The following is a 14990-nucleotide window of genomic DNA, read 5'->3' as shown; positions in this document are numbered from 1 at the left end:
CCCCATTTTGTACCTGTTAAAATTTTTTTTTACCCCTCCCCCCAGATCATCTATCTATCTATCTATTGCCAGACGCCTCAATCCCGTTTGGGGTGGCCACAAACAAATCGCCTCCAAGTCGCCCTGTCCCCGCCATTTCACTGCCCTGCTCCCAACTCACACCCCCCTCTCTCATATATCTCTCCACCCCATCCCTCCATCTCATCCTCGGCCTCCCCCTCCCTCTTCCCCCCTCCACCTCACTCACATACACTCTCTTCGTCAGTCTTTCGCCCTCCATCCTCTCCACATGGCCAAACCACCTCAGTGTGTTCCTCATAACGCTTCCTATCACATCCACATCCACACCACAACGCTCCTTTATATCCTCATTCGTCAGCCTGTCTCTCCACGTGACTCCACAGGCTCCTCTTAAATAACTCATTTCCACTGCTCTCACTCTTGACTTGTGTCCTTCCAACAATGTCCAAGCTTCACTTCCGTACGTTAGAGTTGGTATCACAATACTGTCATGTAGTAACTTTTTCACTTCCATGCTCACTTCCCTGTTTCTTATCACTGCTTTCAAGGAACCAGCAACCTTTCTTCCCTGCTGTACCCTTTCAAGCACTTCACACTCCAAACCTCCATCCTTACTCATCACACTACCCAAATACTTAAACGTACTCACATTTTCCAATTCCTCACCAGATCATACCCAGTATTAATTGTAGTAAACATACAACCTCTAGGAACATAATTGGGCACCAAAAACGGTTAGAGTGTACAAAGTGGTAAATAAGTGGGTGATCATCTACCATGACATGGGATGGAATGATGCTTGGGTGGGAGGAGTGTATCACTCACTTTTAACCCCTTTGCCACGATGACGCTTATACATCATCATAACCCTCCAGTGCGGACACACTATGACGCCACTGTGTCATCATATATCAGTGCCACCAAAGGAGACAGCAGAGGGTTTAGTTTATTGTGCTAGGGCCTTTCGTATTGGATCGTATATGTTACTGGGGATAAAATAAGCTCCACCCACTTTGCCCACCCACTTTTTTATTCAGCCAGTCCTAATATATATAAATATGGGAGGGAACGTGATTGATGGGATGGTGGACAGTAACTCTGCATCCCACCAGGATCAGTCCTGGCTGTATCATAGGAGATTGTACTGCTGCATCCTCCACAGTGAATTATGGCCGAATCACAGAGCATTCTTGAGGAATCTTGCAATTCCTCGAGTGATGAGGATTATCATCTGACGGCTCAAGACATGGATATCAATGATTTGTCGAGTGAAGAACTTGAGAGTGGTGAATTTGATGAATCTGATGATATTTATGAAAAAGAAATTGAAGGTGGCTGGCAGTTGATAAGCAGTGTGTTTACTGACGCACGCCCCAACCACGTGCCTGAATTTACGACTGATTTTTTTGGGCTGAACCCAGCTATCAGTGGATCTGAAGCTGTGTCGCCTTTGGACTCTTTCAAGCTATTTTTTGATGCAGATGTGGTGAAATAAATATGTGAGTGGACAAATCAGAAGGCAATATGGTACGCGAAATGAGGAAGGGGAAGGGTTACTCGAGTTTTGGGAAGGCAATGAACATGACTGTGTGCATTGCACATTTTAGGAAAAGAGAAGGTAGGTTGATTACTTACTTAGAGTTACTTAAGGTTAATTTCCAGCACAGGATCCATATGGTTTCTGTATGCTGCACTCAGGAGCCTTTGGTACTTGTGTGATGCTGCTGGGTTCAGCTTTGAAATTATCATACTTTAATTCAAGGTGCTCCCAGAAACTATTTAAATTACTTTAAAACTGTTTAGGCTGACTGCCTTTACCATTTCCTCTGGTAAACCGTTCCAAGTTTTCACAGTTCTCAAAACGAAAAATTCTCTTCTCTTTGTTGTGAGTGCTGGTTTCAGGTATAACTTGAGACTGCGACCTCTTGTTTCCATTTGTTGATTGGTATCCTTCCTAAGATTTATGACGTCGCAAGCTGTTTGATCATAGAACCATGAAGAATTTTGTATATTCTATCATATCTGCCCACAACATGCAGTACCTCATACTAGGCAGTCCAATCTTTGTAAGTCTTTCTGGGTAGAGAAGGTCTTTCGTTCTAGGAAGTTGCTTAGTGGCTTTCCACTGAACTGACTCCAGTTTTATTATTAAACCCTTGGAATAAGGTTGCCATACTGTACTGGCAAAATCAATTTAAGAATGAACCATTGATTTGTAGAGTGGGACAAAAGATCCAACATCAAGAAATTGAAAAGTTCTGCTGGTCAATCCCATCATCACATTAGCCTTATTAACTTTTTCCATTAATTGATCTTCATATTTCAGGTTAGAATCTATTATAACTCCAATGTCCTTCTCCGATTCCACATGTAGCACTTCAGTATCTTGTACACCCATCCTGCTGCTATCGTGGCTAATTGGTTACGCAACTACGCATGATAGCAGAAATACGTGATAGCTGAGTTGAAGAATCAGTGGGAATAATTCTGATTGGTTATTTAAGAGGAACCTGTGAGTCAAATGGAGAGACAGGCTGAGGATGAGATGGAGGGATGGGGTGTAGAGGTATATGAGAGAGGGGGGTGTGAGTTGGGAGCGGGGCAGTGAAATGGAGGGGGACAGGGAGACGTGGAGGCGATTTGTTTGCGGCCACCCACAACATCCACTATATTACATGGCAACACATCCACCCACACCAAGGAACATCAAAACAACACCCAGCACATGGTACCATACACAAATACTGTCATCTCTCCCCTCTCGCCCACCTCAGACCAGCTTCCAGAAGCATATCCACACTCAGATCACTCGCCGCTCCATACAGTCACTTAAAGACAACACACAGCTGCATGCCCAGCCTCCTGACATCCACCCTTCTGAATCATATCTCCCTCGTGAAGATAGGGTCCACCTGGCCAGGCTGAGATGTGGGCACCATCCAGCCCTCTTAAGCTACCAGAAGAGGCTGGATGACTCCGTCGCTGATGCCTGTCCAGGATGCAGCACGGCACCCCATACTATTAAGCACATTATGGAAGACTGCATTGTTCACAATCTTCTACGCCAACAACACAACATACACTCTTTGAAAGCTCTGTGGGAAAGCCCGGTCTCGGCCATGGCTTTCCTAAGGGGCTCAGGGCTGTTTGGCCAGACTGCCTAGGGAACAACTACTACTACTATACTACCACTACACCACGGCCAGGTAAAAGTTATGTCACTTTGTCAAAATCTTGTAACCAGTGTCCCTCTGCCCCCACTGTGGGCCTGAAGAGGATGAGATAACCCTTTGGCACTCGGGCAGCTAAATGCTTTTAATCTATCCCAAGCACTTATGGCAATTCAGAATGAAGAGAGAAACCTGTACTTTACACAGGAAAAAATCATCCAGTGTATTACCACTATGCCGGGAATCGAGCCCGGGACTTTCAGGTGAGAACCAGGCAGCATACCACTACACCAGTGCATCAAGGGTCAGTCTGGAGTCCCTTTTATTGTTTGTCGTGGTGCATGAAACTACAGTATCTCACATGACTTCAGAAATAGATACCCATGGAAGGTGTTGTATGGCGATGACTTGGTGTTGATTGCAGAGAGTGAACTGGAGACACAGGAAAGATTTAGGAAGTGGAGAGATGGAATATGGCACAAATGTTTGAGAGTAAATGTGGAAGAAACAAAAGTGCCGATATCCATGGCTGGTGGAGGCACTGTCAAAGCCAAGGGAGAGTGGCCGTGTGCAATTTGCCACAAAGGTGTGGGAAGTAATTCTGTCTTGTGCAGTACTTGTGATAAGTGGATGCATAAGACATGTAGTGGGGTAAAAGGTATACTGTGAGATAATGCTGATTTCGTGTGCATGGTGTGTCGGTGAGAGCATATAGAGATTGTCAGGCATGAAAGGATTGATCTTGCTGATGAATCTCTTGAGTGTGTGGAAGAGTTTTGATTTTTGACGGATTTATTTTGAACTGGAGTTGGGGCTGGAGCAAGCATTGTCCCTAGAATGAGGAGTGGTTGAAGGAGGTTCAAGGGGCTGTTGCTTCTGACATTTAGAGGGTTCTCCCTCCACGCTAAGGGATCTTTGAATGCAGCATGTGTAAGGAGTGTAATGCTGTATGGTAGTGAGACCTGGGCAGTAAAGGAGGAGGATATTTGTAGGCTCAAATGTACAGAAATGACAATGATTAGATGGATGTACAGTGTGTCCTTGAATGCGAGGCCTGGGAGGCCCTAGTTTACGATTGAAGAGTTGAGAGGAAGGATGGGACTGGAGTGTATTGGTGCTGTGATGAGGAGGGGCACAATGAGGTGGTTTGGGCATGTGGAGAGAATGGAGGAAGACAGTTGGGTGCAGAAAGTGAGAAATGTAAACGTTGGGGGTAGGGTTGCGAGAGACAGACTAAAAAACACCTGGGACGAGGTCATAGAGTGTGACCTAATGGATAAGAGACTGAATAGAGATCGTGCAGCATGGAGAACCACCATTAGGTGACCAAGGCTGATGCATGCAAGCATGTTGGAGCCTTTATAAATGATATGATTAGGTTTCTCTCTGGCACGTGTTTCTTAGTGATTGATCTTGAATATTACACCACAATTCTCTTTTATGGTCTTATATCTCATTGATACTGATATAAATTGCACGAATAACATACAGAATAATAATAATATGCCATACACAGAAATAATCTTGTAAGGAAAGGGTGGTAGAAGATGACCTGAGCTGATGAGAGTATGACCTTTGGAGTGTGAAAGACTGTGTCTTGCCAAGATTGTGAGAAGTGGCAAGGGTATAATAGAAACACTTACTACTTCATCATGAGATTTACCAACAAAGTATGTCATTCAGCCATTATTTTGTGGAGGGAGGGAGACAGAGAAGTGAAATTATTTTTATTTTGCTTTTAGCTGTTACTGTATATCCTTGTACCTATCAGTACCACATTGGAGGCAGCTCATGCCATTGGTGAAAGTATACATTATCCACCCATGCATTATTGAGTCCTTTATTGCCCATTAGGAGTGTATGTGCCTAGGGTTAGGCTATTCAATCCACATATACGAGTATAGGGCAAGAGTGACTTTCTTTCCGCTGAGTGGAATTTTGTGAGACATAAACCCCAATCATCCCTCAGACTTAAACACCTTTGGGTCACATCCAGTTGCAGTGCCTTAAACTGTTAAACCATCAGGCATCAAATATGCAGCATGGCATCAAGTGGAAAGAAATGTTTTGAAAGTAGGATCTGTAGGATCTAGTTTGCAAAATGAATTGATGGCCCTATCTATTTATCTATTGCCAGACGCCTCAATCCCGTACAGGGTGGCCACAAACAAATCGCTTCCATGTCGCCCTGTCTCCTGCCATTTCACTGCCCTGCTCCCAACTCATACCCCCCTTCTCTCATATACCTCTCCATTCCATCCCTCCATCTCATCCTTGGCTTCCCCCTCCCTCTCCCCCCCCTCCACCTCACTCACATACACTCTCTTCGTCAGTCTCTCACCTTCCATCCTCTCCACATGGCCAAACCACCTCAGTGTGTTCCTCATAACGCATCCTATTACATCCACATCCACACCACAATGCTCCTTTATATTCTCATTTGTCAGCTGTCTCTCCATGTGACTCTACAGGCTCCTCTTAAGTAACTCATTTCCATTGCTTTCATTCTTGACTTATGTCCTTCCAACAACGTCCAAGCTTCACTTCCATACGTTAGAGTTGGTCATGTAATAACTTGACCAACTGCAACTACTGTCATGTAATAACTTTTTCACTTCCATGCTCACTTCCCTTTTTCTTATCACTGCTTTCAAGGAACCAGCAACCTTTCTTCCTTGTTGTACCCTTTCAAGCACTTCACTCTCCAAACTTCCATCCTTACTCATCACACTACCCAAGTACTTAAACATACTCACATTTTCCATTTCCTCACCATCCAGCCTCACTGTACATTCACTGACTTCACCTCTCTCAAAGACCATCACTTTACTCTTCCCTACATACACCTTTAGATTCCGTTTCTTACACACTGTCCCAAACTCATCCACCAAGCCTTGCAGTTCCCCTTCGTCTTCACTGAACAACACAGTATCCTCTGCATTTGATGGCTGTATTATAGTTTAATTATATTAAGCAAATATTCATTGAAACATTTAACTGTACTAACATGGTATCCCTCTTCAGGACACTCAAGCCATTCATCATGCGGGATTATGAGTGTGAACCAGTGAAGCTGCGCTTGTTACGAGAGGTTGAGATGTACCCCCATCGCAGTGATCCCAAATGGACACCCCCACCACGCCACCCCCTGGATTATTGTTACGTGACACCACAACACGTCCCTGCCATCAACCAAATGGCCAGGCAATTCTTTTGGCCAGGAATTGACTGTGAGTTGTTAACACTTCTGCCAGTACACATAGTCCAGTCCCCTAATGCCAAAATAGGGCCTTACCATGAAATTGGGTATACTGTATAGAATTTTTCTCTCTCTCTCTCTCTCTCTCTCTCTCTCTCTCTCTCTGACACACACATATCTTTTTTCCCTTCAGGTTTGAGTTCATTAGGGTGTCCAGAATGAGACTGATAGGTGCCCTTGGGCATTTTTTTTTCTCCAGCCATGTATTTCCTTCAGCTTAGCAAATATGGTGCTAAAACAAAGGTATATTCAGCTGTGACACACACACACAAATATATATATATATATACAGTATATATATATATATATATATACACACACACACACACACACACACACACACACACACACACACACACACACACACACACACACAAGGTGCTACCCAAAAGTTCCAGTAATTTGAATATTGTAGGGAAAGGAGTTACCTTACCTCCTAGTTCTTACTGTCGCCTTCAAAGTAGTCCCCTTGGGTATGTATACAATAGTCCCAGGATTTTTTCCATGAGTCCATGCATCCCTGGAAGGCTTCAGGCGTAATGGTCTTGAGCACCTCCTGCGATTCTGTCTGGATCCCTCAGTCAAGTCAAATAGACACCCTTTCAGTTGAAATTTCAGCTTGGGAAACAGGAAAAAGTCACAGGGGACAAAGTCAGGTGAATAGGGTGGGTGGGGAATGACTACCATATTAGTTGAAGCCAGGAACTGCTGGAGAACAATTAATGTGTGGGTGGGGGCATTGTCACGATGCAGGACCTAGTCCTTGTTCTTCCACTGTGGTGGATGTTTGCAGTAGATGTTCTCCCTCAGATGCTGCAAAACTTCACAGTAAAACTTTCCACTGACAGATTTACCAGATGTGACGAATTCCTTGTGAGCAATCCCTTGGATATCGAAGAAAACAATCATCATTGACTTGACATTGCTGCAAACTTGACACATTTTTTTGGCTTTGGGGATTTGGGAGACTTCCATTGCTATGACTGATGCTTTGTCTACGGGTCATAACCATAAACCCATGATTCATCGCCAGTTATGACCTTGGAGATGAAGGTGGCATCATCTCTTACCTGATTCTCGAGCTCCCAGCAAACTGCAATGCAATGTGCCCTCTGCTCGTCACTCAGCAGTCTTGGCACAAATTTTGCAGTGATGCTTTTCATGCCAAACATGTCCAACAAAATGTGTTGCACGCTCCCGTACAACAATCCAGCGATATCACAAACATCATGGATAGTTCTGCAACGATCTGCAAGGATAGCCTGATGAACATTTCCGACGTTTTCTGGTGTTGTTGCCATTGATGGTCGTCCAGAAAGGTCATCGTCTTCGACGGACGTTCATTCTTCCTTAAACCACTTGTACCAGAAAAATGTTCTGCTTTGGGACATGGCATTGTCACCAAAGGCATGGTGAAGCAACTGGAGAATTTCTGCAGCTGTCTTGTTGATCTTGAAGCAGAACTTGATGCAGGTTCTTTGTTCCGTGAGGGCTGCCATTGCGAAACCACTAAACCACCTGCACACCACATTACAATAGTAAGCGTAGCTCAACAACACGTCCGCTCACAGACACGGCCGGGGCCACACTGATGCACAAGGGGTGCTGCTGACTCCTCCTAATGGCAAAAGGCAGAACTGCAAACAGTTAGCTCCCTCTGTTCAAATTCCTGGAACTTTGAGGTAGCACCTCGTATGTACTCGTGTGTGTGTGTGTGTGTGTGTGTGTGTGTGTGTGTGTGTGTGTGTGTACAGTAATCCCTCCAAGATCCAACATAATAGAGCCAAAAGCATGTCAGGGACTTGGGTTTGTCCGGGACTTGGGAAAATGCCCCTGGACAGGTACTTACAAACCCCAACCCAACCTAACTTTGAAAACCACCTAAATAACTCCCTACTGGACCTGCACAGCACCTATTTAAGACCCTATTCACACAAATAAGGGACAGAAACCATGAAATAAATGAAAAGGAACCAGAGAATGAGAAATTAGAAGTGAGTATGGAAAATATTTTGCATTGTACAGGGTACTTACGACATGTCTGAGGCTGTCACGAAGATTAACCTGCCTCCTCTAAGGCTCTGACAGTGGTGAAGGTGCATTTGAAGCACATACATTAATCCAGTGTTGTCTATCTATCTATCTATATCTATCTATAGCCCGACGCCCTAATCCCGCAAAGGGTGGCCACAGACAAAACGCCTCCAAGTCACTCTGTCACCCACCATTTGACTCCCCTCTCCCCAACTCACCCCCCCCTCCCTCATATACCTCTCAACTCCATCCCTCCACCTCATCCTCGGTCTACCCCTCCCTCTCCCTCCCTCCACCTCACCTACATACACCCTCTTAGTCAGTCTTTCATTCAATCCAGTGTTGTGCTGCACTTAATCCTTTGCATTGTGAATTATAATTGTTTAACACTGCATATTCTGTTCTCACTTACGCCATGCCAGTTGCAACGCGCCAGTTTTACGCTCTGCAGTTAATCCATTGCGCTCTGAATTCTAATTTCTTAATGCTGCACAACAAGGTAAATTCCTATGTGGTCTAGTGGCGAGGTATTGCAGTTTATTCACTGTTTATTCACAAAAATGAGCACGTGGCATAACCATGTCGACGAGCGTGCAGTCACGATGGTAGGTAGGCGGAAACTTGGGAGGGGGCATTCTGCTATGCGCCAAAACACAGCTGTTCATCACTGCATGGCAAATTTAAAGTGGAGATGAACACATATCAGCTTCCCCCCCCCTCCTCCCCAAGGACCCAAGCCCAAAATGTCCAGGACTTGGGTGTCTGGGTCTTAAAGGGATTACTGGATTACTCTCTCTCTCTCTCTCGCTCTTCTACTCTACTCTACTTTACTGTGCTCTGCTCTGCTGTATTCTACTCCATAATACTCAGCTCAGCTGAACTCAAGTGACAAGCTGAATGGTTTCTCATAACCGAGGAAACTGTTTACAGCATTGGGTGTAACCATATAACCAAATGACACCTGGTCGTCTGGTGGGTCAAGGCACTTCCACCAGATGAAGCATATAAGGGTTTCCATCTCAGCGATGGTTGGAATTAATTTTTCACGTTATGCAGTTCAGGGACCAGTGAGGCTGGTTGCCCTTGCCTTAAATGTCGAGACTGAGTAACCTAGCCCTGATCCTTTGCAGTCAATGGGCAAAAGGAATTGGATGATGATGGGATGGATGGCTATTACTGTACAGTTCTGTTGCGTATTATATTACTTAATACTGTATATTTTTGCCTTATGCAAAATTTTATATTTAAAATGCAGATTATCAGTGTAACTGTTGTGAACTGTCCTCATTTTCAGTATCTGAGGTGCTGCAATACCCAGACCACACATGTGTAGTTCTCTATCGCAAATTGGTGGTAGGATTTGGGGTTGTTGTTCCTGATACAGGCTTCAATGAAGCATACCTGTCTTATCTGTTAGTTCATCCTGAGTGGCGCAGGGCTGGTGTGGCAACCTTTGTTCTCTACCATCTCATTCAGGTTAGTTTTCTTCTTTATCTTGCTGATGTTGTACAGTCAAGGACAAAAATTTGCCTACTGTCATCGAGGCACACGCGCTAGAGTGAATGTGTGTTTCATGCACTTGGTGATTTGTTGCAGGTTGAACAATGATGGATCTTGAGGAGCAACATGTTTGCATGAAATTCTGTTTCAAATTGGGAAGACCTTGTACTTTCTGATAAGTGTCATAACAGGTGATCAAATGCGGGTGTATGGCCGTGATGTCAAAACAAAATGGCAGTCATTTCGGTGGGTTGGAACATTGTCACCACGATCAAAAAAGGCACGCCAGAGTCATTCATATGTGATGGTGATGTTGATCGTCTTTTTTATTGGAAAGGTATCATTCACCATGAGTTTATTCCATGTGGTCAGACAGTTAATAAAGAATTTTACTTAGACATCCTGAAGCATTTGAGGGAGGCAGTGCAAAGGAAGAAGTCTGAGGTGTGGACAAGCAAAACCTGGATGCTGCATCACGACAGTGCACCTTCTCATACATCACTCCTTAATCATGATTTTTTGGCAAAGCAGATGACTATTGTCCCCCAGCTGTCCTACTCACTGGATTTGGCCTCTGTGGATTTTTTTTTTTTTTTCCCCCAGAGTTGAAATCCACCCTGAAAGGTCACTGATTTCAGATGATAAGAGATAGGAGAAAATTTGCCAAGTGCATTAAACGCATGTTCACTAAGTGGATGTGCCACGATGACTAAGTGACGTGGCATGATGCGGGTAGTGTTATACTAAAGCTCAAAGTTGCTGCTACACAACACTCTTATCTCTGTCATGCTGTGCTATCTAGTGGGTGTACTGTTTATAAAATTCAGTTTCTCTTTAGACAGATGTCTTACATTATGGTCAAAGGGTTGAAATGAGTGCAGTGTAGAGGTTCCTGTGCCACGTGCCTCATGCTTCCCTCTGTATCAGCAGGGAGTTCACATAGTTCTTGATGGCCAGCTTCCATTTCTGCTGAATTCTTCCCAGTGAATGGTAAAATCCCATCTTATATTACTCCAAGTGAGATGTAGTGATCCAAGAATAGACTACTCAGGTTCAGTAGATTTAAGGGTAGATGACCAATCTACTACCCATGATGGCACTATATGGTAAAGAAAAAAAAAAAAAAATATCCAGCAACTTCTTGGGGATGAAATTCATGTGCATGGCATAGTTATGTCAGTGATGGGGGTGTTGTGACCATTAGACCACCAGGTGCCTGGTGCTTCGCAGTGATATTTTGTAATACAATAAGTAAACCCAAAATCCAGTAGAAAAGAAAAATAAGGTAAGAGGTATGAATATAGAAAGCAGCCAGAAAGAATCAGACTTACTGCCTGAGTTTTGCTCTAATCATGAGTGAGCAAAGTTTACTGCTGGTGTATGAGTGGAAAATTACAATGAACAATCCAGCTCAACTGTCAGGGTTTTCAGAGGCTAATAGCTTTTTACCTAATAAAGCTAGAGCAGTGATTTTTTTTCCCCCTCTGTATTGATCACTTCAGTTTTGTATGACTCACTAAACCATTATCAAACCATAATACTGTGCAGTTTGCAATAATATGAGTGTTATTCAAAGATTTTGTGTGTTTCTGCTGCATTAAAACAATGTGAATTCAAATTATTGTGGAATCAATCTCTACATGCGATTCATTTTTATGTTGTTAGTTGTTCTGCAGACAGTTGTATCATATCATATCGTTTATAAAGACACCAACACGCTTGCATACATCGGCCTTGTTCACCTAAAGTTGACTCTCCACACTGCACGATCTGTGGCAGCCCTTGTATTCAGTCCCATAGCCCTGAGATCAGAGTCCATGGAATTGAAACTAGCAACAGGGAAAAACAGTTACAAAGCTCACTTGCTCATTATACACAGAAACATCTTCACACTTTAAGACTTCTGAAGAGGGCATTACAACCAGTTGTTGAATGAGGAGCTCGACTGGAACAGGGAAAGGTTTGGAGCTAGCATATCCAGTGTTTGGCCCTTGGCCTTTAATTGATGTTGCTACTGTGAGCAGGGCTATAGGTAGGATGCGTGTGGGGAAGGTAGCAGATGTGTCTAGATTGACTGCTGAAATGATGAAAGCCTCAGGAGATATATGAGTGAGGTTAGTTACTGACGATAAATACAATTATAAATGAGTGTGTTGTCTCAGATGATTGGCCAAAGAGTGTAATTGTAAATGTGTACAGAGTGAAGGGTAATGCCCTGGAAAGAGGAAATTATAGAGACATAAAGATTTTGGATCAGATAATGAAGGTAATGGAGAGAGTTCTAGAAGGTGTGATTAGAGAAAGAGTGAATATTGATGAGATGCAGTTTGGGTTTATGCCAGGCAAAGAGACCACTGATGCCATATTCATTGTTCAACTGGTGGTGGTTCTGTCAAAGAAGAGGGAGAGTGGCCATGTGCAATTTGCCACAAGTTGTGGGAAGTAATTCCATATTATGCAGTGTTTGTGATAAGTGGGTGCGTAAGAGATGTAGTGGTATTAGAGGCAGACTGCAAGAAAATGCTGATTTCCTGTGTGCAGTGTGTCGCGGAGAGCATGTGGAGGTTGTCAGGCGTGAAAGAATTGATCTAGCTGGTGAGGCTTTTGAGAGTGTGGAAGAATTTTGTTATTTGAGAGACATGTTATATTCTGGAGGTGGGGCTGGAGCTAGCTCTGTGGTTAGAGTGAGGGGTGGTTGGAAGAAGTTCAGGGAGAGGGCTCTCCCTCTGTGCTAAGGGATCTTTGTATGTGGCATGTGTTACGAGTGTAATGCTGTATGGTAGTGAGGCCTGAACAGTAGAGGAAGAGGATATTCGCAGGCTTAGACATGCAGAAATGGCAATGATTAGGTGGATGTGCAGTGCATCCTTGAGTGCGAGGCCTGAGAGGGCTAGGTTTACAATGGAAGAGTTGAGAGGTAGGATGGGACTGGAGTGTATTGGTTTTGTGATGAGGAGAGGTAGATTGAGATGGTTTGGGCATTTGGAGGGGATGGGGGATGATAATTGGGTGTCAAAAGTAAGAAGTGTTAATGTAAGGGGTAGGGTTGCGAGGGGTACACCAAATAAGACCTGGGACGAGGTCATGAGTGTGACCTCTGGGAGAAGGGACTGAAAAGGGAAGCTGCCAGAGATTGAGTAGCATGGAGAGCCGCCATTGGGTTACCAAGGCCGACGCATGCAAGCATGTTGCAGCCTTTCAAATGAAATGATACTTGTTACACAAAATAATAGGTTTAGTGATGCAGAAATGCAAATGAAATAATCATACCCATGATCAGTGAGTAAGGAGGTAATGGGTTAAAAGTGGAGTGATTGGACAGATAAATGTATATTAAGTGGGGAAGTGTGTAAACAAACTCACATACATTGGCATACGAGTAAATCCTTAAAAAAACTGTTTAGAGATCTGTGGGCTGCACCTGGTCTGGAAGGAGACTCACAGGGCAGCATGAAATCTTTCATGCTGTGCAAAAGTTTGGGGCTGTTTATGTTTCTTTTTTGCAGAACAGGTGAAATACATTTACTCATGATGTACTTAGACAGCTCAGACATCAGACTACTAGTTGGCTGAGATGTGCCCTCCTTCTGCACTGTGCTTGAAAGTCATTGAAATTGAATTTGAGTTACTTCCAAAAGGAGTGAAGACACTGGCAGAGTTTAAGGGGGAAATGTTTTTCATTTGACCTAGATAAATCATGGGTTCTTTATTCATATTCAGCATGGTATCTCATAAAAATACATGATATAAAATAATATTGTATATGCCTGAATCACTTTTAATACAGATGATAAATGCAGCAACAGTTCTTTCTCAGGAATGTAGCTTTAGGAATCATACTGCAGTTAATATGTGTAGTTAATTGTTCTTCCACTCTTGCTATTATCATCAAACAGACCTGTGCTGGGAAGGATGTAACCTTACATGTGTCGGCAACCAATCCAGCACTCATCTTGTACCAGCGGTTTGGTTTTAAAGTGGAAGAGTTCCTGTCGGATTTCTATGACAAGTATTTACCAGCTGACAGCCCCGAGTGTAAACATGCTATGTACCTCAGGCTGAGTCGCTGATTGTTAACTTAGCTTTTACCAGTCCAGTTTTGTTCAGATTTACCTATACTTCTCATTTTACTTTCATGACCCAGATTATCATTCTTTTGCAGTTTATTTCATTTGTGTCAGTGGTAGATAAAGCAGTAACAAACAGCTGTGGCTCTACATCTTTCCATGACACTTCTTAGTGACAAAGTATCATTCTGGTGTTAATCTCTTGTTACAACTCATCATTCATACTTGAGATACAATGACTCAACCACCGACTCAGAACTGGTCGGGACAATTCGCCGTCAAGTCATTTCCCCATAATAACAATAACAAGACAGTTCGCCATCATTAATGAAGACAGCTATGAGTGATGCTAGAATATAATTCAAAGGCGACTACAGCGAGGAAGAAACAAGTTAATTATTGACTACAGGTGCAACTAATAAGTACAGTACTGTAATACCCAAAGCCTACACTATTGAACATAGACTCTGATGGATCCCCTTGATATATAGTTTTTAAAGTATTGATTAAATAATAATATGTATATTTATAGAATGACGGGGAATCGTACAGGGTGCGAATTTTCGTGACGGGGAATTGTCCATGTTTTAACGACGAATTGTCTGACAGTGAATTGTCTCAGAACCCAACACTCACCACATGAGCTTCATTCTTTCTATATCAAAGTGTGTGCAGCCTGTATTTCTTGCTTTTATTGCTAATAGTAAGTAAATATGTACTAAATATATGCAAATATATGGCTGTGTTAAGATTTTGGGTGGGTATAAGTGTACAGTATATGTAAAAGTTGACATGCATTTGTCGGCGACAAGCCGGTCCCATTTATTTTTTTTCCATAAGTTTATCAATTCACACTTCGAAAAATCGCATTTCGATTGTTTTTTTCGGTCCCAAAACCGATCAAAGATCGAGAGCCTTCTTTACTGTACCGTATCATCC

The 14990-nt window shown here is 43.2% G+C and overlaps 1 protein-coding gene across 1 annotated transcript in view; it reads left to right on the top strand.

The window, feature by feature from the left end:
* The window catches only part of Atac2 (Ada2a-containing complex component 2), an 85722-nt gene extending 71598 nt beyond the window's left edge, over positions 1-14124 (top strand). The window contains exons 12-14 of the mRNA XM_080284905.1: positions 6216-6421; positions 9779-9960; positions 13881-14124. Coding sequence (XP_080141031.1) covers positions 6216-6421; positions 9779-9960; positions 13881-14054 — 562 coding nt within the window. The 3' untranslated portion in view covers positions 14055-14124. The remainder of the gene's footprint in view (positions 1-6215; positions 6422-9778; positions 9961-13880) is intronic.
* Positions 14125-14990: the final 866 nt, after the last annotated feature.

The sequence above is a fragment of the Coenobita brevimanus genome, chromosome 103 (assembly GCF_032717465.1).
Source record: "Coenobita brevimanus isolate Jiangsu-jjx chromosome 103, ASM3271746v2, whole genome shotgun sequence".
NCBI classification, from domain to species: domain Eukaryota; kingdom Metazoa; phylum Arthropoda; class Malacostraca; order Decapoda; family Coenobitidae; genus Coenobita; species Coenobita brevimanus.
Note: the sequence above shows the minus strand (reverse complement) of the source record. Positions and strands in the feature narration are given on the sequence as shown.